The sequence below is a fragment of the Misgurnus anguillicaudatus genome, chromosome 20 (assembly GCF_027580225.2).
Source record: "Misgurnus anguillicaudatus chromosome 20, ASM2758022v2, whole genome shotgun sequence".
Lineage (NCBI taxonomy): Eukaryota > Metazoa > Chordata > Actinopteri > Cypriniformes > Cobitidae > Misgurnus > Misgurnus anguillicaudatus.
In genome coordinates this window covers 33,536,313-33,563,222 of record NC_073356.2, presented here as the reverse complement: position 1 = coordinate 33,563,222, position 26,910 = coordinate 33,536,313, and the positions used below count along the sequence as shown (strand labels likewise).

At 37.7% G+C, this 26,910-nt stretch overlaps 1 protein-coding gene across 1 annotated transcript; it reads right to left on the bottom strand.

The window, feature by feature from the left end:
• Window positions 1–160: 160 nt before the first annotated feature.
• On the bottom strand, window positions 161–13,007 carry prf1.3 (perforin 1.3). The gene is made up of 4 exons (XM_055219912.2): window positions 12,960–13,007; window positions 11,927–12,447; window positions 9,007–9,876; window positions 161–3,696 (listed from the first exon to the last, which is right to left on the bottom strand). Exons 1-4 carry the CDS (start codon window positions 12,981–12,983, stop codon window positions 3,408–3,410), a joined length of 1,704 nt encoding a protein of 567 aa, XP_055075887.2. The 5' UTR covers window positions 12,984–13,007; the 3' UTR covers window positions 161–3,407.
• Between the last annotated feature and the right edge of the window lie 13,903 nt (window positions 13,008–26,910).

The window sequence follows — 26,910 nt, the reverse complement described above, 5'->3', positions numbered from 1 at the left end:
CATAGTTTAACAGAAGAAATGATGCTATGATCTCTTTACACTAAACTAAACCACGATATTTGTGGTAAAATTATGGTAATTCAAATGGCAATCAATGCCAAAATATGGTTACTACACTTTTTACTATAATAACACCTTTTTAATATTTGGTACAGTGGCACATATGTGTAGTTGCTTTGGACATTGATCATGAATGTTTGAATTTATAAACCCTATAATACATAGGCTATGGATTTGAAATCACTAATTCAGTTTAATTCAGACCTTTTTGTCTCCTTTTATTTAAACCCATTTTATCAAATCAGCTTTAGGGACGTTGGGCCTAAATCATTGATCTGTAAAGAATGGAAAGCTTTAAGGAGACACTTCCTGAGTGATGCAGTTTTTTATCCTCCAGGTGGCGCCATGTGGCTCACAGAACAACCTTGTTTTTTGACTCGAATGAATTTACATATTTAGTATATTTGTGTTAAAAACATAGAGCATCTCTGTAATGTAATGTTAAAGATACAAATATCAAGGTTTGTTACACTTTGAGTTTACTTACACATAACAAAGTACAACGAATGATCAAATTAAAACTAGAAACACTTTAAAAAAAAGATGGGTAACAGGTGCCGTTCTGAATGTTAATCATTTTTACATGCAGCCCTTTATACATCACTATTTTCCATAAAACTAGCAATTTCAAACAACACAAAAATAAACATATTTATATGTAGACTTTTATATGTAGTTTTTGTAAATACCATATATTTCCTTAAAGCTATATTAGTCCAAATAGTACATTTAAACAACAAAAACATTCATATTAGGAACTTAGGGTTAACTATAAGCTACACAGAAATATTGGTAATATTTTACAATAAGTTTGTTTTTGTTAACATTAGTAATGCATAAGCTCAGTGGTTCTCAAACTTTTTCGGCATGTCCCCCCCTTGTACTGTGGCCCTTCATGAACATTGTAAAACATCAAATTTGAATTAAACAAAACTTATTAAAATATACAATTCAATGCCTTATTTTTCCGAGGTTTAATTACACAGAATTCATGATAAATTAATGTATTTTATAAACTGACATAAAACTGCCACCCAGCACAATCTTGGGGGCCCCCATTTTAATAATATATTAGTAATATATTACTTAAAAAACGTAAAAAATTTCTTTAACTGGTAACATCTAAAATCAGCTTTTTTTAACTTAAAGGGACACTCCACTTTTTGGGAAAATATGCTAATTTTCCAGCTCCCCTAGAGTTAAACATTTGATTTTTACCGTTTTGGAATCCATTCAGCTGATCTCCAGGTCTGGCACTACCACTTTTAGCATAGCTTAGCATAATCCATTGAATCTGATTAGACCATTAGCATCGTGCTAAAAAATAACCAAAGAGTTTGGATATTTTTCCTATATAAAACTTGACTCTTCTGTAGTTACATCGTGTACTAAGACCGACAGAAAATTAAAAGTTGTGATTTTCTAGCCGATATGGCTAGAAACTATACTCTCATTCTCCTGCAGCCTCCTGCAGCCATGTTATATGTTATAGTTTCTAGCTATATCGGCATATTAAAAAAAAGTGGAGTGTCCTTTAAATTCTACTTTTTTACAGTGTAAATGCTGAAAATAACATGAACTAAGATTAATATATGCTGTAGAAGTTCATTATTAGTTCATGTTAGCTAATACATGTCTTAAGGTAATGAATACAATCTTATTGTAAAGTGTTACCAAAAAATTATATATTTGTTAAGAATTCAGACAGTTTCCGATCAGTCTCTTTTTTTTCTATGACCATTTTCGTTTACAAATTTCTTTGCTCTTTCTGCCATTTTTCTCCCTAATGCTTTGACTGCATTAAATAATTTGCAATATTGCATTTTATTTCCTGTTCATTTTGAAACACATAATGCATCTACCGTGGGTTTCTCATTATTCTTCATCTCTTTTGAGCTCTGATGCGTTTACTTGAACTCAGACTGCATTTGGAGTATTTCAAAAATGCACTCTAAAAAATGCAAAGTGGATTAATGCCTGTGTGTGGATGCCAACATTGTCAAGAAAATAAATGCTGAGCCAACTCCACCCCAATCAAATATCTTTATTCCCCCCATCTAGCTCGAACCTTAATCACTGTGCTCCTATATTCCTAAACTTTAAGCATGTGAAAGCCACTTACAGAGCTTTAAACTGCATTTTTAACCAATGATATCTCTAAACAGTCAAAGTGTAAGGCCTTGAACCAAAATGCTTTTTTAAAGGTTCTGAATTTCATCTATCTAACTATGTTTTTGCTTAATCTTAATAAAATGGCTATTGTGTAGCAGTGGCGGCTCGTGACTGCCCATCCGAGGGGTGCTAATTCAAAATAAGTGTTCGGAGTGTCATGTGTGTTGCTTGCGTATTCAAAATATGTGCACCATGTGCATCACGTGTTTTGTCAAAATAAGTGCCTGCTGCACAGGCGTCAAGAGACGCTCACGTTCACAAAATACACGCAAGACACGCTCTACCCTACTGAAAAATCCAGCAAAGACCAGCATAAGCTGGAATCTGGTTTTAGCTGGTTTAAGGTGGCAGTAGCTGATCTAAGCTGGTTCTCCCAGCCTGGCAAAGCTGGTCAAGCTGGTGGATCAGCTGGTCTTCCAGCATGACCAGCTAAGTCCAGACCAGCTTAAAAAGTGACCAAAACACAGCTAGACCAGCTTGCTTCACCAGCAATACCAGCTAAAACCAAGCTGGGAGACCAGCCAAAACCAGCTCACCAGCCCATGCTGGTCCTAGCCGGATTTCCCAGTAGGGTAAACAGTAAACTCTGTTTACGCATGAGATTATGCGAGTATCTGGTAAACGCGACCGTCTCTTTTATCTCATACCCTTTAGACGCGTCTGCTGCAGGCACTTACCTTGACAAAACACGTGATGCACACAGGATCTCTAGATGCGCAGAACACATATTTCGAAAAAGGAACCACACACATGACGGCCTACATGCATGTTGGGATGAACTTCGCATCGAGCGCCCTCGAAAAAGAAGTCACCGGCCGCCACTGTTGTGTAGAAAACACACTCTCAGAAAACAAGGTGGAAATGTTGTCACAGCTGGCAGTATGTTTTAAAAATTGCACTTTTACATCTAAAAGGTGCATACTGGTACCTCAAAGGTACAAATATGGTACTTATTAGGACCTTTTCGAAAAGTTACCGTCCCAAGGACAACTTTCGTTTTTTTTTCTGAGAGTGTATACAGAAATATAAAGAAAATATTATTAATTAGAGGAACATTAAAAAATAGACTTAATTAATCAAATAACTCGATAATCTCGGATCAGATATTCAGGTGGCACGTTATTTTTTAAGCTCTGAATCCATTTTAGATTATCTTTGCGCTTTAAACCTTATTTTTACAGAAATGTTTTTCCTGCAAAACCATTTGATACATTAAATGAAACTGGCATCAATGGGTTGTAATCAGTTAGAATAGTGTCACCATCTGGTGCAGGGGTATATTTTTCACAGAATGCACCTCCAAGTCTCGGGCCACAATGTGCACTAATGGAGACCAGAAAACTGCCATGCTTAAGACCCATCCGCTTCTGCATACCGTTGCTTCGAGTTGGAATAACAGAACCTCCTCCCAGGTGATCATCATCCCAGCGGTTATCACGGTCCCACACCTCAAACTTAATTGGCCTGAAAGATGATGGTAGAAATTATATTAAATAAAACTATGTTTTTAACAAAAGAATCAACATTCCACACTCAAAGGTGTCTAAGCACAATTTGCAAAAAATGCTGGGTTGTTTGCATCCCAGCGTTTGAGTCAAAAATGGACGAACCGAGCCCGTTGTTTTGTAATTTAACCTATGCTGCGTGGGTTGTTTTAACCCACTGCTTGGTGAAATATAAACATTAGCAAATTTAACCCAAAGGCTGGGTTTGTCCCTTTTGGTTTGTCCCTTATTTAATGGGAAATAATGGATAAACACTTAAATTAAAAATATTATTTTACCCATACACAAGTTTCTGGTTCAAAGGCAACATTTTAGAATAAAGTTGCATTTGCTAACATGAGTTAATGCATTAGCTTATATGAACTATTAATAAACAATACTTCCACAGCTTTTTTAATCTTAGTTCATGTTAATTTTAGCATTTACTAATACATTTTTAAAATCAAAAGTTGTAACTGTTAACATTAGTTGATGCACAATAAACTAGCATGTATACTTGACATTACCAAGCATTATCAAAGATGAAAAATACCGTGGACCACAAAACCAGTCACAAGGGCCAAGTTACAAGCTTCCCATTGATGTATGGTTTGTTAGGATAGAAAAATATTTGGCCGAGATACAGCTATTTGAAAATATGGAAAGTGATGGTGCAAAAAATCAAAATGTGCAAAAAATCACCTTTAAAGTTGTCCAAATTAAGCCCTTAGCCATAAATATTACTAATAATTAGGGCCGGGACTCGATTAAAAAAATTAATCTAATTAATTAGAGGCTTTGTAATTAATTAATCTAAATTAATCGCATTTTAATCGCATATAAATATTTGACCTGAGAACATTAAGAAGTAATTTTTTACATGGATTTTAGTATGAATAATGACTGAATACATAAGCTTAAGCAACAAAATATTGTTTATTGAGCCCTATTGGGACAGGATTAGTTTTACAGGGGTAGATGGCGTAATGTAATTTTACAGGACGTCGGTAATATTAATGGTCAATTCGGACGGGATTAGAAATCTCTGTTAAACATTCAGAAGTGGGAGGGGTAACTCGTTGGCGCAGCGCGTCACCTCTCGTCTTCACGTGCACGTTACCTTGCTTCCAGATATCAGATGTGCAAACAACATGACACAGACAAGGAAAACGCGAAACACTGTGTTTAATTTCAGTTTGGGGAGAACGTCAGTTTCATAAACAGTTCCATGCCTCTGAGAAGTAAAATTGACTTTTTTTTTTTAAAAAGTTTGTGTCGTGTTTTATTCAGAAACTGACTTGTAACTGACTTGTTTCTCCGTCTAGAACGCAAGTAAATGCTTCTTTAAGCGCTTTTATATTTAAAAGAAACCCGCAAATTAAAAGGAAATGACGCGATTTACGTGTATATTTACAGCTGGTCTATTCGCACTGGATTTGTATTACCTGAGGTAATTTCTCCGGACCTTTTTACAGAAGGTAAAAGACGCCGTAATCTTTACATTGTCCGTAATGATTACTGACATGGAGCATTCGGACTGGACTAAAATCACAGAGAAGCTCTGATAAAAACTTGCTTCACCCCACATCCCTATGTAAAACTAATCCCGTCCGAATAAGTCGTTGTGCCCGGAGTCGGGCTAATGTCCACGCTAGCTGCTGTATGTTTTGCATTGAGATGCTCGATGTGCTGCGGTGATATGTGAATTCCTTGTTGCATAGCTTACACACAACCATGCTTTTATTGACGCTTACATCCGTTCGTTTTTTATAAAATAAATTCCCATCCACGGGGCCAACCAAAGCGATCTCATCAGCCTCTTGGTTCATGTTCACTGTGGTTTGTTGTGAAGTCATGAACGCTAGTTGGTGCTCCAGTATAATCGGTCCGCCGAAACTCATGAGAAATGTTCCGCGGTGCAAAAATAAGTGCGATTAAAATGCGTTAAAAATGTTTAACGCGTTATTTTTGTGTAATTAATTAATCTTAATTAATGCGTTAAAGTCCCGGCCCTACTAATAATAAATACATTTTTATATATTTACAGTAGGAAACATACAAAATCTTTATTTAATATCCTAATGATTTTTGGCATGAAAAAAATCAATAATTTTGACCTATACAATGTTTTGTTGGCATTTGCTAAAAATATATCGGTGCAAATCATGACTGGTTTTGTGGTCCAGGGTCACAATTTTCCATTGTTAGTTCATGTTGGCTAATGCAGTTACTAGTGTTAGCAATTATAACCTTATTGTAACATATTACCACATAGAAAGTCAGTCTTAAAGGAACAGTATGTAAGAAAGTTATATCAATTAATCATAAAATGGCCCTGATATTGTCATGGTCCTGTCAGACATCCGTGCTAGATGTAGGTCTGAGTGCATCTGACAGGACCGTGGCAGTATCATGTTCTGTGTGGGGACATGTGGGATCACATTCTGTGTGTGGCTGCCACATGTTCCCGGTGTCTTGTTGCTGTCGTGATCTTGCCAGACCTTAGTATAGATCAGGTCTATGTTCTGTGGGCAAGGTCAGGGCAGCAGTGTGTGTACGTGGGAACACGTGTGTTCACATCATATCTGTGTGACACGTGTTCCCAGTGTTTTGTGGCTGTCATGGTCTTGCCTGACCTTGGTTATTATCCAGAGGGCAGGACCAGGGCAGCATTGTTTTATGTGGGAATACGTGTGTATTCACATCATGTATGTGTAACACGTATTCCCAGTGTCTTGTCACTTTTACCCTACTCCCTTATGTAATCATGTCTTAAGTGATTAATTATGTTCACCTGTTCCCCATTGATGTGGTGTCTTTATATTGCCCTTGTGTTCTCTGTGTGGTGTGCGTGCGTTGTTTGTAGAAGCTGTGTTTGTGAAATCCAAGTGTTATGGTTCCCGTTTATCTGTTACAGTTATTTGTGTTTCATCACATTGTTTTGTTCCTTTCCGTTTTACCCCCTCGTGGGTGTTTCAGTTTATTATTAAATAAATCATAGTTATATTTTTGTATCTCGTGTCTGCGTTTGGGTTCTCTTTTGTTTTCATTATTTGGTGTTTACACACCGTGACAGAACGCACGCACCTAACTGAACTCAGCGGACCCGATGATGCAATGTGCATCGGACCCGGAGTGGTGGTCCTCCATTTCGGACCAGACGCTCTCCGGGGGTAGCCCCTTCCCACCACAGAGGGAACTCCCCCTCAGAGACTATGCCTTGGCGGTGGAGAAGAGTAGGGGGAGTTACCCGGAGTATCTGGCCAGCGTCTACCTGGTGGCTGGCATGAGGGATCCTCCACCAGTGCAGGAGAGAGGGAGTTTGTTGGGGCTGCCCTACTGGGAGTTGGTGGACTGTCTCGCGCTTCGGCAACGACCAGAGAGACCAGCGGAGCCTGCCGGAGCCCGCGCAGCTCCGTCCAGCCCGAGAGGTATTGGGACCGGGGCTGTCAGGATGGGAGGGTCGACTTCCGTCTCTTCGACGCTGGGGACTACTCCCGCGACCAGTCGCTACCTTGATCTCCCTGTATCCGGACGAGGGAGGAGGAGGACAAGGAGAGTCTCGCAGTCGGCGCAGCCGGGGACACGTCACCCGCCGGAGCAGCCGGAGACACGTCATCCGCCGGTGCAGCCGGAGACACGTCATCCGCCGGTGCAGCCGGAGACACGTCACCCGCCGGTGCAGCCGGAGACACGTCACCCGCCGGTGCAGCCGGAGACACGTCACCCGCCGGTGCAGCCGGAGACACGTCACCCGCCGGTGCAGCCGGAGACACGTCACCCGCCGGTGCAGCCGGAGACACGTCACCCGCCGGTGCAGCCGGAGACACGTCACCCGCCGGTGCAGCCGGAGACACGTCACCCGCCGGTGCAGCCGGAGACACGTCACCCGCCGGTGCAGCCGGAGACACGTCACCCGCCGGTGCAGCCGGAGACACTTCATCCGCCGGTGCAGCCGGAGACACGTCACCCGCCGGCGCAGCCGGGGACACGTCACCCGCCGGCGCAGCCGGGGACAAGTCACCAGTCGGCTTCTCAGCCGCAGGACTTTAAGACTCAGGTTCCCCATGGACATTTTGTTTCCCCTGTTTTTTCCCCACCTCCCCTTCATCATGTATTGTTTTTGTTACACCATCCCAACCCGTTTGTCACATATGTTTGTTTACCTTTGTTGTTTGTAGTAATGTTGTCGTGGTTGTCTTCTGTTGTGCAGTCGTTCGTTCCTCGTGTTTAATGTTTTTGTTTGTTTTTGTTGTGACGTCTTGTATCCGTCTTTTAAGTGGGGGTACTGTCATGGTCCTGTCAGACATCCGTGCTAGATGTAGGTCTGAGTGCATCTGACAGGACCGTGGCAGTATCATGTTCTGTGTGGGGACATGTGGGATCACATTCTGTGTGTGGCTGCCACATGTTCCCGGTGTCTTGTTGCTGTCGTGATCTTGCCAGACCTTAGTATAGATCAGGTCTATGTTCTGTGGGCAAGGTCAGGGCAGCAGTGTGTGTACGTGGGAACACGTGTGTTCACATCATATCTGTGTGACACGTGTTCCCAGTGTTTTGTGGCTGTCATGGTCTTGCCTGACCTTGGTTATTATCCAGAGGGCAGGACCAGGGCAGCATTGTTTTATGTGGGAATACGTGTGTATTCACATCATGTATGTGTAACACGTATTCCCAGTGTCTTGTCACTTTTACCCTACTCCCTTATGTAATCATGTCTTAAGTGATTAATTATGTTCACCTGTTCCCCATTGATGTGGTGTCTTTATATTGCCCTTGTGTTCTCTGTGTGGTGTGCGTGCGTTGTTTGATGTATGATGTTTGTTAAATCCAAGTGTTCTGGTTTCCGTTTATCTGTTACAGTTATTTGTGTTTCATCACATTGTTTTGTTCCTTCTGTTTTTACCCCCTCGTGGGTGTTTTCAGTTTCAGTGTAATAAATAGTTTATTTTTGTACATCTTGCGTTTGGGTTCGTCTTCTGTTATTTTTCATTATCCGGTAAGACCAACCGTGACAGATATGTCACTAGACATTAAGAAATCATTTTCATTTCAAATACTTATATCACTGACAACAGTGATCTGGCCAGGATATTGTCATTTAAAAAGTGGAGTTGCAGCCCTCAACTGATGTTTATGTTGTCATTTTGTGTACTGGCCACAAGTTGTGTGATTGCAGTACCAGTTTTAGCCACAAGTTTTGTGATTGCAATACCAGTTTTGGCCACAATCCTACATACTGTTCCTTTAACAAATTGTAAGATTTAAAGATACACTTTTTCACACTCACGTTCGTTGCCTCAGATCCACGGTTCCAAAGGACACACGATAGTTCCAATAAGGAAAGTTGTTGTTCCAAATCACATGTGTCGTAGCCCCTTGGCTTCCGTAAAACACTTTTACATAACCATCCGTTGCGGTGAAATAATCTCCCCACAGTCCCGCACCGCTTATCACTACCACGGTCAAAGTGGCCACTCCTGGCTGGCTTGGACAGCAATCACTATCAATACGTTGATGACCGCTGCATTTACACGCACAGTTAATCTTACGATGCCCCACCTTGCATTTTGAGGAGCAGCCAATATTTAAAGCATTTTTTGTTATGTATTTACTAATGGCGGCCTGTAAACTGGCTTTTCTGACTGGGTCGTGTGTCACCAACATATGGAGTGAAGAAAGCGTATAAGAAACTACGCCTGGGATCGTCTTCAATGACTCGAGCCATGGTCCATACCCGCTTTTGTTGTTAGGAGTAAAGAGGATATCGTGATGCTTACCATTGCCCCCTGTCATTTCAGTAACACGGTCAGAGAAAGAGGCGCTGAAGCTGTGGCTTCGCTCTAGTTTTTTCTGCTTGGCTTTGCAGAACTCCGTCTGCGCTTTCAACTGCACACCCTTGATAACCCCAGACGCCTCTACCGATAAGCAGTTACTCACGTCGTTTACCGACAGTCCCGTCATGGCAACTTTGCAGGTTCTCACGGCAGTAGTCGATTTTACGCTCCCACCCAGGCTGACTCTCCGCAGAAAGTGCGTTCCGTAGATGGAGATGAAGTGGTTGTAGGCCGCCTCTGACTTGCTGTTGAATTGAGCAGGAAGGGCTTTGATGGAACCGTTGAACTCTTTGGTTAGTGGAGGACGAGCATGGAGACGGAATCTGAAATGAATTAGCAAACACTCATCATTATATATGGACTTTGTGAGAAACTGAATAAATGTACACATTAGCCACTTTTCCCAACAGATAGGTCCTTTCTGTGAATAGGGTAAACTGACTTTAGGTTTTTTAAGCATTAGAATCCCAGTTTAAGTTAGATAACACACTATGGGGTGGTTTCCCAGAAAGGGATTAGCTTAAACCAGGACTAGGCCTTAGTTTAATTAGGAAATATAACTAGTTTTAACAAACATACCTTACTAAAAACATTACTGGTGTGCATTTTGTGGCAAAACAAAGGGCACTGATGTATTTTAAGATATGTCAGTGCAAGCAAGTTTAGACAGCTCTTACATTCATTTTAGTCTAGGACTAGTCTAATCCCTGTCCAGGAAACCATCCCAATATATGTTAGATAAACTGTTACCCACTATCAGATTGACAAAATCTGAAAGTTTTAAATTTTGCTAACAAAAATATTTAAATGAACTTTTTCACTAATCAATTGTTAAAAAATATTCATACATCATGGGCAACAGCCATTTTAATGGAAAAATCATACACATACACACACATACAATGCATAACAAATTTATTTGACCACCACTCAATATAAAGTTTGTCCCACAGCTGCCCCAAACTAACAGTATATCGGGGATTACCAAATAATGTATGTTTTTTGTAATGGTTAATCCAACATTATGTGTAAGATCTTTAGTCACGCTAGTATTTTTGCTATAAAATATAATTGTTTTTATCCATGAATTTTGAATATATAAAAATTGTTAAATTAAGATGCTTTTTCTTGATGAGCAAAACTACCCTCCCCCAAAAAATAAGTCTAGTTTTTAGACCAAAATATCAAATTTAAGTGATTTTGTGCATAAAACAAGCAAAAAAAATCTGCCAATAAGGGTAAGCTAATTTTTCTTGAATTTAGTTTTAAGAAAATGTTCAAGATTTTTTTCTCAACCCATTGGCAGAATTTGTTGCTTGTTTTATGCACAAAATCAATTAAATTTGATATTTTTGGTCTAAAAACTAGACTTAATTTCTTGGGTCATTTTGTTCGTCAAGAAAAAACATCTTAATTTAACAATTTTTAGATATTTTTACGGAAAACAAGACAAAAATACTAAGAATTTCTTTTCTTGAAAATAATTTTTGCAGTGTAAACACCAAATTCAAGAAAAATTTGCTTACCCCATTGGCAGATTGTTTTGCTTTTTTATGCACAAAATCACTTAAATTTGATATTATTGGTCTAAAAACTAGACTTATTTTCTTGGGTCGTTTTGCTCATCAAGAAAAAGCATCTTAATTTAAGAATTTTTAGATATTTTTACTAAAAACAAGACAAAATTACTTAGATTTTTTTTTCTTGAAAATCATTTTTTGCAGTGTTGTTGTTTTATTCAGATGCCCAATTACAGTTAATGTACTTGCTGTCATTAATAGAAAAATAAGTTTTCATGGTTTTACGCTGGATTCATTTCTGACTTCTAAGAGAAGTTATATGTGCTCAAATTAATTTGATATGATTACACATGGAGAGAGTCCAAATTAAAGGGGACATCTGACTTTTTCTACAATTGGGTCCCCAGTGCTTCTATCAACCTAAAAAATGTGAACAAGAACAACCTAGTAACTAAGTTTTGGATAACCATTCTCTGTAAGCATATGAAAAATAGGTAATTGAAATTTGTCTCGCATTGTGATGTCAGAAGGGGATCTTATTATAGATAATCACCCATTTATCGGCACTATCCATCTACGGCAGATGATTACCATTATGGTGATCAGTGTTTGCATTTCATCTGCTCATTAGGATTTAAAAGGACACAATCAAAAGTGGCAATTTAAACATGTTATAATAAATTAACTATATGGTATATTGAGCTAAAACTTCACATATGTACTCTGGGAAGACCAAAGATTTCTTGTGAAATGTCCCCTTTAAAGCACTTTTTGTGATGCTGGGTGAACTTTAAGACAGATAGACAGGTGATCTAATAATTTTGTTGAGCATCGTATGTATACCAAAACTTACGTGTAATAGCTGCAGGAGAAGGTGTGACTTGTGTAGGAGAACTTGTCTTTAGATGCATGGCTCTGTGCGAACCTTGCTGACTTCGAATGAGTGCCACCTAAGGCCACGCCTGCCACGCCTGGCAGACCCAATCCAACCTTCCAGCTGATGCTGGCTGAATTGGTGGTGTCTTTAATCACAGAGTTGGCGGTTTCGTGCACCCTGGCGCTGACGCTACGGCGACATTTTACCTTGATGCGCCAGTCGAGTACAGATGCCGGCAACTTTTGCTTCTTTTTGAGCAGTTTGTTGTCACACATAGTGCAGTTGCCATGTTCTCCTCCTGTCATATAGGTGCGCACGTCCACCACGAAGGCTCCTGTGGTCTTCATTCGCACAATATCAAAGCCCTCTCCCACCAAATTATGCCCGGGTACGAAAGGCATATTCTCGCATTCGGTGCTAGGGGCCTGTTCGCAGCAGAGGGCAATAGGGAGAAACAGCAGAAGAAGAACCGGAGCCATTTGTACTGCAGACACAATCTGAGAGAGGATGATAAAATATATAAGACTGTTTACAGACTATTTCACATTGGTCAAATGTAATAACTTACAAAATAAATGACATTGGGTGAAAATATTTATGTATACAAAGTTCCTGCAAGTATCTTCAGTGCACAGTATTAGTTAACAATATCACTACTAAGAACAAAACATTATTATCAAGTGAATTATCAAAACTAGGTTAAAATAAGTGACCTCTATCTCTGCGTCATTTAAAGTATAACTATTAAGTAGAAAGACAACTAATATTTATTATATAAAATCTAGCCCAAATCGCACAACAGCATTCTCATATTTTCAGTTAAGTGAAAACACTTTTTTAGATTAAATTAAAAATAAAGTAACAGAATCAAGTCCTCACATCAAAAAAATGCATACAAAGCAGCTGGCTAAAATATCTCAAAATGTGCCACTGCTGATGCGCAAGATTATTATACAGACAATTAAACTGTACATACTTATAAATAAAAATAAATAAATTAAACATTTACATTTATCCAGTTGAAGTTTTTCATAACAGCCTTGCTTAAACAGCAGCGCGGGACAGTAGCTTCGGTTGAATAACACCAAAGTTTTGAAAAGAGAAAACGGGAACAAAAAAAGCAAGACTCAGAAACACCAGGTTGAAACGGTTACATGTTCACTTCACCCACAAACACATTTGTTCAAACAGCCTTACAGAGTTTAACATGGATGCAATTTAATCTTCTCAGTAATTTTTTTGTAAAGATTTACTGCTAAAATTACAGTAATGCATAACTATGTTTGTTTCTTACTGTACGCCAGGGGTCTTTAGATACTCTTCTTCGAGGGCCAGTTTTTTAAATTGTAATTATGATGCGGGCCAAACTTTTACCTTTTATATATTTTTTACTTTGACCTAACATATATAATATACAGTGAGGAAAATAAGTATTTGAACACCGTGCTATTTGGCAAGTTCCCCACTTGGAAATCATGGAGGGGTCTGAAATTGTCATCGTAGGTGCATGTCCACTGTGAGAGACATAATCTAAAAAAAAATCCAGAAATCACAATGTATGATTATTTAACTATTTATTTGTATGATACAGCTGCAAATAAGTATTTGAACACCTGAGAAAGTCAATGTTAATATTCGGTACAGTAGCCTTTGTTTGCAATTACAGAGGCCAAACGTTTCCTGTAGTTTTTCACCAGGTTTGCACACACTGCAGGAGGGATTTTGGCCCGCTCCTCAACACACAGATCTTCTCTACATCAGTCAGGTTTCTGGTCTGTCGCTGAGAAACACAGAGTTTGAGCTCCCTTTAAAGATTCTCTATTGGGTTTAGGTCTGGAGACTGGCTTGGCCACGGTAGAACCTTGATATGCTTCTTACAGAGCCACTCCTTGGTTATCCTGGCTGTGTGCTTCGGGTCATTGTCATGTTGGAAGACCCAGCCTTGACCCATCTTCAATGCTCTAACTGAGGGAAGGAGGTTGTTCCCCAAAATCTCGCAATACATGGCCCCGGTCATCCTCTGCTTAATACAGTGTAGTCGCCCTTTCCCACCATGTTTAGAAAAACACCCCAAAAGCATGATGCTATCCACCCCCATGCTTTACAGTAGGGATGGTGTTTTTGGGATGATACTCATCATTCTTCTTCCTCCAAACATGTTTAGAAGAATTATGACCAAAAAGTTCTATTTTGGTCTCATCTGACCACATGACTTTCTCCCATGACTCCTCTGGATCATCGGAATGGTCATTGGCAAACTTAAGACAGGCCTGGACATGTGCTGGTTTAAGCAGGGGAACCTTACGTCCCATGCATGATTTCAAACCATGACCTCTTAATGTATTACCAACTGTAACCTTGGAAACGGTGGTCCCAGTGATTGCTCCAACAGTGGGCCTTTTTTCACCAAGCTTTTCCCCGTAGCCCTTTCCAGCCTTGTGTAGGTGTACAATTTTGTCTCTATTGTCTTTGGACAGCTCTTTGGTCTTGGCCATGTTAGTAGTTGGATTCTTACTGATTGTATGGGGTGGACAGGTGTCTTTATGCAGCTAACAATCTCAAACAGGTGCATCTAATTTAGGATAATAAATGGAGTGGAGGTGGACATTTTAAAGGCAGACTAACAGGTCTTTGAGGGTCAGATTTCTAGCTGATAGACAGGTGTTCAAATACTTATGCAGCTGTATCATACAAATAAATTGTTAAAAAATCATACATTGTGATTTTTTCCTGGTCAATGTATCACGCGGTTTAGTTTATTTTTTATGCATCCAAAGCTAAAATTGGATCCGATAATTACACACCCAAAGATGGTTGGCATCCCACGCAGCCCATTTCTACGCTGTCGAAAAATGATCCCTAGCTGTCACTGGGGCTTTCAAAAAGTACACCTTTGCACCTAAAGATTTCAAATAATATCTCAAAGGTACATATTTGTGCCAAATGTATACATATCTGTACCTAAATATACATATACATAAGGATATGGCCCCAGTTGGGTTATATAAGACCCAGCATCTAAAACATTCACAAATGCACTTAAAGGGATAGTTCACCCAAAGATGATAATTTTGTACTAAATCTGTATGAATTTATTTTTTTCTGGTGAACACAAAAGAAGATATTTGAATAAATGATGGTAAGCACACAGCTGATTGTAATCATTGACTTCCATAGTAGGAAAAACAAATACGATGTAATTCAATGGGTACTGTCAACTGTGTGCTTACCATCATTTATTAAATACCTTCTTCATCATCACAATGCTTCCAAAATATTTGTTTTCTTACTATGGAAGTCAATGGTTACAATCAGCTGTGTGCTTACAATCATTTATCAAAATATCTTCTTTTGTGTTCAATCTGAAGAAAGAAATTCATACAGGTTTAGAACAACATGAGAATGAGAAAATTATCACAAAATTTATTTTAGTGCATTTGTGAATGTTTTAGATGCTGAGTCTTATATAACCTAAACATCTCTGTGGCAAATGAGATGCATTTAATGCAAATTAATCATGACATTGTCACAATACAGGGTCATGCTAATCACAAACTGATATCTTGAATCTTTTTTTATCCGTCTGTATTGAATGCATTTAAATAGCAGACTGTTGACCTCCACACTGACCGAGACTGACATCTCTGGTTCTTATCTTATAGATTAAAAAGATAGCCAGTCAAGTGCAAACCGTAAGTCTCTGATGCTGTCATTCATATGACCCAATCCCTTACATGACTACAGAAACTTTAAGACCTCATAGTAAATATATATAGATTCACTTTATGTTTTTTAATTTGCAGACAGGGTCAATATGATCACTGTTTTTTTGTGCTTCGTTAACGTGAATGGGAGGAGCTCCGAAGCAAAAGCCGCTAAAGTTCACCTGTATCAAATATGAGATGATGATGATATTAACTGAATGCTCTGGGCACGTATTATACGTTCATTAAATAGTTTCACTTCAAATCTGTTTCATACAGAAATACCCCATTGTTTTCAGAATACATTAAAAGTCTGATCAAAAAGGCTAATTTACAAGAAAACATTTATGACGCACTTAGAGGGTTTTGCATTTAAGCAACTCTTCATATCTAGCTGAACAATCATATAGAGAAGTTGCAGTGAGTGCAGAAATGGCACACAGAGCTCTCTTCCTCTAAAGTTCACACCCATGCATTCAAGAAACATACAGTTTCACACCCAAATTACAACCCTGTAACAGTTTTTATTTAATGTTTGTGAAATGAGCAAAGCATTCGATCTCAACAGCAATTAAATAGCTTCAAAAACCAAACATATTTTTTATGTTACGCAAAAGTAAATCCTACACTGGCTGGGTTATTTTTGACCCATAATGGGTAAATATTGGACAGAACACACCGCTGGGTTAAACTTGACAGAATGCTGGGTTGTTTTAACCCAAATGCTGGGTTATTATACCCCATGGTTGCATAACAACAATCCATCATTGGGTCCTTTTTAACCCAGCATGTTGTGTCCAATATTTACCCATTATGGGTCAAAAATAACCCAGCCATTTTTAAATTGTAGACATCACAACAGTGGCATGGGACAAGCATTCATGTAACTTAATTGGTAGAGCATCAGCAGTGCAAAGGTCATGAGTTTGATTCCCAAGGAACGCACGTTCCCAGCTACAGCTTGAATGCACTACCATATGGCAAAAAATATATTTTCAAATATAATTTTGAATGTATTTCAAATTATACAAAATAGCCCAAAAATATATATGCTGAAATATATTTACAAAAATGTATTTTGCACCAATATATTTTTTGGCCATTTTTTATATTTTTAAATATATTTTAAAAATAAATATATTTTAAAGCATTTATATGTACATTGCTTCGGAAGAAAAACTGTAAACATAACAGATTTGAAAAGGTTCAAATGAAATATATTTTAATAGGGCTGTCAAAAGATTAATTGCGATTAATCATATACAAAATAAAAATTTGTGTTTGCATAATAACATTTGTGTGTATTGTGTGTCATTTTTAATATATATATATATATATATATATATATATATATATATATATATATATATATATATATATATATATATATATATATATATATATATATATATATATATATATATAATGTAAGCAATAAGGTACGAGAGGCTGTGCTGTATCGTGAATAAGTAACGGCTAAAGGGCGTTGTTCGCGGAGTGCCTACAACCCCTTCAGCCGTTACTTATTCACGATACAGCACTTGCCTCGAGTACCTTATTGCTTTTATAAAACGGTTACCACACAATATTAAAGTAAAAAAAAAATATTAGTGCAACTTTCATGAAGTTAAATCAATAAAAGCATTCCTTCCGCTAGAAAAAATAGTCCCTGACTGCGAACAACAACATGAAAGCTCAAATAAAAACAACAAACTGTTCTCAGACTTTGGCTGTTTCTCAATTCCAAGAACGCAAAAAACGGACTTGTGTCCTCGTGGAGATCGGTCTTGCCAGGCGACCTTGGAAGAACGAACTCGGAAGTTTTGCCGCAATGACTTCTGGGGCGTTAAGCGATTTCAGCAAGTCTGCACTCGATGCATCCTCGATATCAAGAACACATCCGGGTATTTTCATGCGTCCTCTGTCCTTGCGTTCTTGAGAATTGGAATGAACTTCGACCGTTAATGATGACGTAGAGCGAGGACACGAGGACGCAAGATCGCTGAAGAACGCATATTGAGAAACAGCCTTTGTCTCATTATATGTTTATGTGTTGCTAAGGGTGTTGCTAAGGGCGCAGTGATATTAAATAGAACCGTTGGGTGAAGCGGTCATAGCAGTGTTTTATCATGAATAAAGCACACCTATTGACCAATCAGAATCAAGGATTGGAACTAACCGTTTTATATATATATATATATAAAATAAAATATATTTATTTATATATATATTTATATATATATTTTTTTTTCTCAAATACATGCATGTTTGTGTATTTATATATACAAAATAGTTACAGTGCACACATGTATTATGCAAACACAAACTTCTATTTTGTATGCGATTAATTGTGATTAATCTTTTGACAGCGCTAATTTGTAACTGCAAAAATATACTTAATATATTATTTTATATTTTATTCATGCATATACATTATATACTTTATACATTTTATGCAAACTTAATATATTTTGTCCAGATTTCCTATTATATGAAGGTTAAAATATATTTAATTAAGGTATTTTTTCTATGAAATGTATTTAACATAACATTCAAAACATATTTTTGGCCAGAATTTATTTTTTGCCGTATGGGTTACATGCTTTGAATAAAAGTGTTTGCCAAATGCATAAATGTAAATTGCCTAATATTATGGCCTAAATGTTAGTTTATCACCCTGGAACCTAAACATATGTCTTACATAATTATACCTAAAAAAAACCTGCTGATGTCACATCTGGGAACAACATTTCAACACATAATATCTTAGCATTTTTAGTTCAGTGAGATAACATTGCAAGATGAATTTCGTAGTTGTTTGCATGCTTCTTTGTGAAATGAGGAACGAGTGAATGTCTCATATGTGCTAAATCCTCCACAAAGACTTACTTTACCACTCTAGTAGGATATGACTTCATCTAGGTACATGAAATGCAGGCCAAAGCACTTTATAGGCGAATTTTAATGTTTAATGTTTATTCATTTAGATTCATAATTTTAAATTTTACTTCACCCTAACAGGAAATAACTAGAAGCATGCATGTCCAGAATCTAAAAAGTTTCTTATAAAAAATATGCAAATGAACATTTAGTAAGAAAGTAAATGTTATAACTTTTCAACTTAACAAAATTGTGCCAAAGACCCCAAGAACTATCACATCCCTAAAAACACTGAGGTTTCATCACTCATTTCATACGGTCATAAATCAAAGCAAATTGAAAACCCTTATGATTAGATTCATTCAGTCTGAAACTCACTTTCAGTTTGCCAAGAGCCAAAATCTATTTATGGCCTAATGTTTTCTGTTCTTTTGTATGCTATTACATTATTTGTTTCTTTATTGTTCGGTTTCTTTTTCATCCAAGCAGCTATCCTGAGGAAAACAGTCATGATACCACACACCAGAAATCTAGTTTAGAAATATTTTACGCCGTGGCTCAATGTAATCTATAACTTACTGACATATAAGATCTTAGTTTAGTTCTGATTGTGATGTAGGCCATGAACAGTTAGTGTTGAATGTGGGTTAACCCATTTACACAAACAGGCAGCATAGCCGAGTTCGACCCAGATGTTACATCAGTTGTAAGGTCCTTTGGTCTGACAGGCCTGTGGACTGAAAACAAACATTACAGGATAATTGGATACACTTTGGCCTTGTAGGATTTTTCTGGGTTAAGAAACTGTATAGCATGTATACAAGACCTCCAGTACAACTGGGGAGTAAATTGATACTGAATGAATAAATAAATAAATAAATGAAAACACTTTTAGTGGTAGCATTTAGTTCACCTAAAAATAGAAACGTTTTCACAATTTGTCCTTTAAAAAATGTAACTTATTTTTCTTCATAATTGTAAGTAAATTACAATCTATTTTCACACAAAACTTAAAGGGACAGTTCATTAAAAAAATGGAAATTCTGTCATTATTTACTCAATCTGTATGAGTTTCTTAATTCTGTTAAACACAAATGAAGATATTTTAAGAAATGATGGTGAGCACACATATGCCGGTACCCGTTCATTTTCATAGTATTTGTTTTTCCTACTATGGAAGTCAATAAGTACCATCAACTGTGTGATTACCATAATTTAACAAAATATTTTTTTTGTTGCTGTTGTTTGTTGCATAAAGACCTAACATAATGAACTGTATTCTTTTTATTACCTTAAAATGAGCCGTTTTAATCTACATACACTGCAGGTCCTCTTACATGGAGGTTGCCATTTTGCGCCACCATGTTTCTGCAGTACTTCTAAATAGACAAAACGTCCTATAGAGTGCGTTTTGTCACTATGTTGTCTCAGACGATGATGTTTGTCCTGTAGCGGCTACCGTAGCTTCTCTATGTTTCGAAAGGGAGGCGTGAGCTGTGGACTAAAGGGCGATTTATAGTCAAGCGTAAGTTCTACGCCGTATCTACGGCGTAGGCTATCCGTAGCCTGTGCGTAGCTCTGCGTAGCCTGACGCGCACCTTGCAAAATTTTTAACAGCACGTCAGTTCTAAGCGGACCGCAAGCGCTGTGATTGGTCCACCAGTTAAAAAAAACTGCGTCATAGGTATTTCCGTTGAAAACAAAGAATGGCCAAGTTGAGGAGTGATTTAACTCAAACTGCAACAAAAGTCGCTGTTAATTTACACAGCACTACACAACAAGTTGCTGTTTCTTCTTCGTTTGTGGCTTAACTTGCCTAGCTTCTTCTTCTAAGACGTTCACGCTGCTACTGTGGTTACAGGCGTGGTTACTGCCTACCAGCGGCCTGCGCGCGTGTTTGCACGTCGACTCGGACGACGATGCAAAAGCATAAATGAAAACCGATGCGGAACCTACGCCGTCGCGGCTAAGCCGTAGGACCTACGCACGACTATAACGAGCCCTTAAGCCGTTGGTTGCAATTCACAATCTCACCGCTAGATGCCACTAAAAATCTACACAGTGGACCTTTAATATATAGCACACAAGCACTACATTTGTGTATATTTATAGTGTTTTTGTGTTACTTTGTCATTTTAGGACCAAAAAACAATGTATAATACTTTATAAATATGCTAAACTCCTTTTTTTCTATAATATTTTTTTATTAAAATGTTATTTTCTTGTAGAGTACTCAAATGTTTAAGCTCCAAAAAGCAAATCCAAATGACTCCAGTGGGTTAAAGAGCCCCTATTTTCCTTTTCATGATTTTACATTTCTTTTGGTGTGTATGTCTTCTGAAGTGAAACGAAGGGCTCTATCATACACCCGGGGCAAGGCAGCACAACCCGGTTTCAAACTGGCCAATTATCATTTTCATGTTTAGCACCACGTTGTTTAAAGGGAAACCAGGCAAGTCTGCGTAATATTTCTCTACGAGCTCCCCCTAGTGTCTGAAAGTAAATGCTTTCAAACACACTGTCGTAAAAACGAACTGTTGTCCCTCCCCCCTCGGAACCAAGTTTATCAGCTTATTTCCAATCCAGTTAGGTTTTCCTTCCGTCAAGGGTTTTCGATGCATCTTCCCCGGCTCTGCCATTTGCAACAATCGCTAGCCGTGTTAAGCTCGCCTGCCTCTGTGTTGTTTGCTGTAAAGTGATACTGCTTCTCGCGATATCTGAGACTTTGCGAGACTGAAGGACACCGGGTCGGATACAGCGAAGTTGCAAGTGGGGTATTCTTCCTACAGACGGTAGGGGCGGGCGAGAGAGACTTCATTCGTCATGTAATGAGTCATTTAACCATATACCAACTTACGAAGATGATTTATTAACATAAAAATGCTGCCTTGTGTCCCTTTAAATAGCAAATGCATTTGCGCCCAGTTTTGCGCCCATGGGCGGTCTGGTCTGAAAACGGGGTGTGTTCAGGCGCATTGTTGGCGCGTTGCTAATTTGAGGCATTTAAAATAGACTACGCCATTGACCAAATCTAAAGTCAATGGCGCAATATTGTTTTTGTTATTTAATGAGCGTGTTAGTAATCTGCGCCTATAAACGGGATGACAACGCGCGTTTGCTTATCACACATGGATGCACAGCAGCACGTTTTAAAATATGAAAAATTTAAGGATTAAATTGTCAAAGATTATTATTGAGTCTGTTGGACATAAATGAGGACCGATTGCGAGTTAAAAGGTGTAAAGAGCTGCTTCACCTGCAGCCTGGTAAGTAATTAAATGTTTTGCCTTAAACAAGTGCAAATATTGCATCTATTTTTAAATGTTTTTAAATGCTACCCCACGGATTTATTGTATATGCTTACTTTTTACCTGTGGATATGCTGAAATGAGAATAGTTTTTTTATGCTTTTCAAAGCACTCGCGGGCTGGCGCTATCTGAGTGCTGAAGGCTCTCCACACGTTTGTAAATTCTTTATCTCCTGTTTGTTACAAAGTACAAGTATTTTTAGAGTACAAACTTTTTCTTGCATATTTGTAAATAATTTTTAAAGATTACACTGATCATGTAGGCCAGGGGTGGGCAACTCCTGGTCCTGAGGGCCACAGCCCTGCAGAGTTTAGCTCCAACCCTAATCAAACACAGCTGAAAAATCTAATTGAAGTCTTCAGGACTGTTTGGAAATGACATTCAGGTGTGTTCGATTAAGGTTGAAGCTAAACTCTGCAGGACTGTGGCCCTCGATGCCCACCCCTGATGTAGGCTATCCATTTACAGCATTTAAAAGCCTGTCTGATTTTACTTCCATGACTGAAAGAAAACTACTTTTAAAGGTTTTAATATAAAAAATAACATTTTCAATACTTGAAACTACTTGATACTACTCAATACAAATTTCGCCATCTATAAAGGAAATCGGCATGGCACCTGCGCAACTGGCTTTTAAAGGCAATGAGAGCTCAGACTGGTTTATTGCATGTTAATCCCAAAACACACCCATTAGGAGAATAGGAACAACCCTTTTAGACTGTGTGCTTGGTGCACAAACCATTTTTCCTGTCATTAAATTAGCAAAAGTGGAATCGGACACACCCGTTTAGACTGTGCACCGTGCGCTTTAGACAATGCGCTTAGATCGTTAAAATAGGGCCCAATATGTTTGTGAGAGAGAATCAAAAGCTACATTTAGTAGGTTATTTAGTAAAATAAGGCAACTAATTTTGAACTTGGCAACTCAACCTTTAAATCTCACTGGATCTCGCGTCTCATGATGACAACTTGTTACATGATACAAAACATGAGATTATTTTCATTTATGGTTGATATATTCCTTAAAGGAACTTCCAGAATGTGCCTTTTTGTTCCATGCAAGAGGCCATCTCATGTCATCAGAACAAACATAAAAAATAAGATAAAGGTTTGTGGTCAAATTCAACCATTAATATACCATCAAATGTTACGCTGTCTTAAAGATACACCTGCAAACAGGCTTGTTGTCTGGTTTTGCAGCTAGTGCTGCTCTTTATTTTCAACACGCAGGTCAATGAGTGCAAGGACCAGTGAAGGGAAAAACCTGCAGTATTTCCTAAACGCCTGCCAGACTGCATCTCAAAGCTGCAGCAGTCCCTGCGCTGGCAGTAAACTGGGAAGTAAAAGTACTTTTTTGTTATATCCCCACTCTACTAAAGCATCACACCTTTACTATTTATTACCTAGCTGACCAAGTTTGAAGGCACTAAAATTAACTAATTAAAATATGTTCTAAAATATATCATGTTTTCTTAATTTGACACATATGTTTTTGAGTTAGGAAATTAAAAAGTTATAATACAGGGTATAAAGCACTAGCTTACGTTTGAAGAAACAGCTTTGCGTATGTAAGGCTTCTCAGCCTGACAGCATCACACCCTGCCTATAGCTATGAGGTCTATAGCAATATGGCAGTGGCTCATGAATATTAATTACGCAATGAGACGCTTTCCAACAAGCATAATGATTGGCTGAAAAGGTGCTAGACAGCTGAATTGTCAAATCCTAATGTCAGGAAGGTTTGCGCTTATTCATTTTAATCAGGTGGTGTGAATGAACGTTTACCGTTATGGAGCAATGTAAGAATTTGTCAAATTAATATTCATGAGATAAGCTTTCGTAAGAGCAATTCTGTATGAAGGGCATATGAAGTGCCTATAGTGGGTCGCCACATCTTTTAAATTCACCATTGCATCTCTTCACCGATCCCTGGGTACAATGATGAGATGTTTTCATAGTCGATTTGCAGTTGATGGCCACGATAAATTACAAATAAGGAAAAAAGGCTGTATGGAGCTGTTAAACTAAACCTGTTTTCTCTCTCCTGCACAGAATGTAAAAAGCAAACCACACCCATTTTATCTGCTTACTTTTATCCCTAATACCAACATTACCTTTTAAAGGGATAGTTTACCCAAAAATTAAAATTCTGTCATCATTTGCTCAATCTCATGTTGTTACAAACCTGTATAATTTTTTTATGATAACAAAGGAAGATATTTTGAAGAATGTTTGTAACCAAACCAATCAGAGGCACCATTGACTTCCATAGTATTCTTATTTCCTACTATGGAAGTCAATGGGGCCTCTGTTTGGTTTTGTTAAAAATGTTCTTTAAAGTATATTGCTTCATACAAAATGTCTTTATATAGGTTTGTAACAACATGAGAGTGAGTAAATGATGACAGAATTTTCATTTTTGGGTGGACTATCCCTTTAAGTGTTACTGCTGCTACTACTGTTAACAATTCAAATGGTTTACATTAATATTGTAAATATTGAGTGCGTTTACATGCCACCGATTATGCTTAATAAACTGATAATGTGTGGGGTCATGTAAACACGTAAAACAGTTTTCTTTTATCGGGGAAAGCCCGTAAACGGCGTAAGCAAAAAATGATCGCCACTCATTTCCGCCAGGCTTTTGCTCTTTTGACACACACACACACACACACACACACACACACACACACACATACACACACACACACACACACACACACATACACACACACACACACACATATGAGGGGTTGACTTTTACATTGTACTTAAATCACAAGAATTTCACATTTTGTCAAGCATGCCTTTAGTGAGATTAATAATTATGTGAAAACCCAACTAAAGTCTTTTTTTTCTACATAAAACCACCCTACATAAAACATTATGTGAATATATACTGTATATAACCTTAATATCTTTAATATTGACTGAGTAAGATCATGCCAAAGATTGAAATCAATAATGTGAAATCAAACTCCTACATTTGAAGCTCCTAATCTCAACAGATTATGAGACTTTAGTCTGGATTTCACAGACAGGTTTTAAATGTATCTAATTTATGACAAGTGCTCTGGATCTGTCTTCATTTGGGGCAGAACTGTAAAAATTTTATAATACTGCATTTACATCTATTCATTTAGCAGACACTTTTTATCCAAAGCGTATTACAATGAAAGCATCTAACATTTTCTTAAGGAGCCACAAATCTATTTTGAACATAATGTGAAAATCAATTGATACATCAACTTGATTCATCCTCAAACTGGTTTGCTGGTGTTACAATTGCAGGACAAACCTGCAAAGTGTTATAAAAATGGCACTGCATTTCACTGAAATGATGCAATAGATGATTATTTAACTTGGCTGACCAGAGGAGGACAGATTCCTCCTCGGGAAACCATTGTTCTTCCTGAGGTTTATTTACAGGAATTACGTTCCCATTGTCATGAAATGTTTGTTTTACAATTAACTGATTACTTAAAATAAATTGTTAGTTAACTAATTGCTTTGATCCATAGTTTTAAACTTGGAAAATACTTTTCTGAAAGACTAATTAAATAAATTGCACAGTACAAAATGACTGCAAAAGAAACTAATTAAAGCATTGAATGTGCATTTGACACAGTGCACCCCCTGGTGTTTGAAAACTTTCTTGTTTATGAACCATCTCTGTTTGGTTGCATGAAACACTTTAGCGAGGCAAATCTTATTTTTTAATATAGAATAATTATAACACTAAAACTAAGAAGCTGAAAAAAGTGTTGAGGTCAAGACCACCTCAACTAAGACTTTGAGGGATTGAGACCAAGTCAATACCAAGACCAGATCAGCACTCCTTAAACTCATCTGAAAGATCCACATAATCCCAAGTTATATTGTTAGAAATTTGCCTTTGGTTTCTATGAGCAAACAAATAAGAAGCTCAAATTCACATTTTATCGTTCACACACAAAAAAATTTGTGGGCTCTAAAATGCACTTGTTTTAACATGCAAAATGCAATAATAATAACAGAATCCTGTAAATACCCTAGATATTAGGGATGGGCGGGATATTGCTTTTCGGTATTATATTGGTACTGCTATGTCGGTATTGTCAGATTTGATTTTTTTCTTTGCCAAAAAAGCTTCGCCAGAAATGTGCACTGAGATCAGATGTAAGCACTTTCCAACCAGCTTGCATGCTGTGCAGCTTTATATTTTCAAACAGGGTTTTTTAAATTATATTTTCATCATACGCTGCTTACTAAAAGTAATTATGACATCTCACATGAGGCTTGGAATTGCATGTAAACATTTATTCAATTTTTATAGAAAATACTATGGATTTAGGTCAGTATCGCCCAGCCCTAGTAGGTTTATTAAGGTCTGTGAGCTTCTATATATAATAATAATAATAATAGTATTTTAAATATAAAGTTTTGATTAAGAGAAATATGATGGAAAATCAACAAATTAAAAAAATAATAATGATTTTTATACATGACACAAAAACCGCCAGTAGGCAGTTGCAGCTGTGGTCTTGAAAGTCTCTGAGATAAGACCATGTACAAAGGTCGAGACCAAGAAAAGACCAATACCTTTAAAAATAAGCACTACAACTCTACTAAAAAAAAGTGCAGATTATGCATATAGACTGTAGTTAGCAGCCACATGATACTTTACGATACAGTGCATGCGTGCTTCTCTGTCTGCTTATCTACAAACACATACACGTTGACGTGTTATCCACACAGTAGAATGGCTTCAAGCCACATGTTCTTTAGTTAGTACATGAGATGCACAAATAGTGACAGCTTCGTTCAATATGCACATCAACACTTAACTTAGTGGCTTAAATAATAAATTACTGCACGGCTCTAAGTGCATGTCTTTTATTATTCGATTTTGTCATTATTCGATATATGTTTGTTTTAAATACATTTTTGATTGTTAATTTACTCATCAAGACAAATGAAACAAGCCATCATGAAGAATGGGATGTTGTTTCAGTGACAATTTGATGGAAACATTGAAAAACAGATTGCGTAACATTACAACACTTCTTGATTTATAGATGTTTCGTC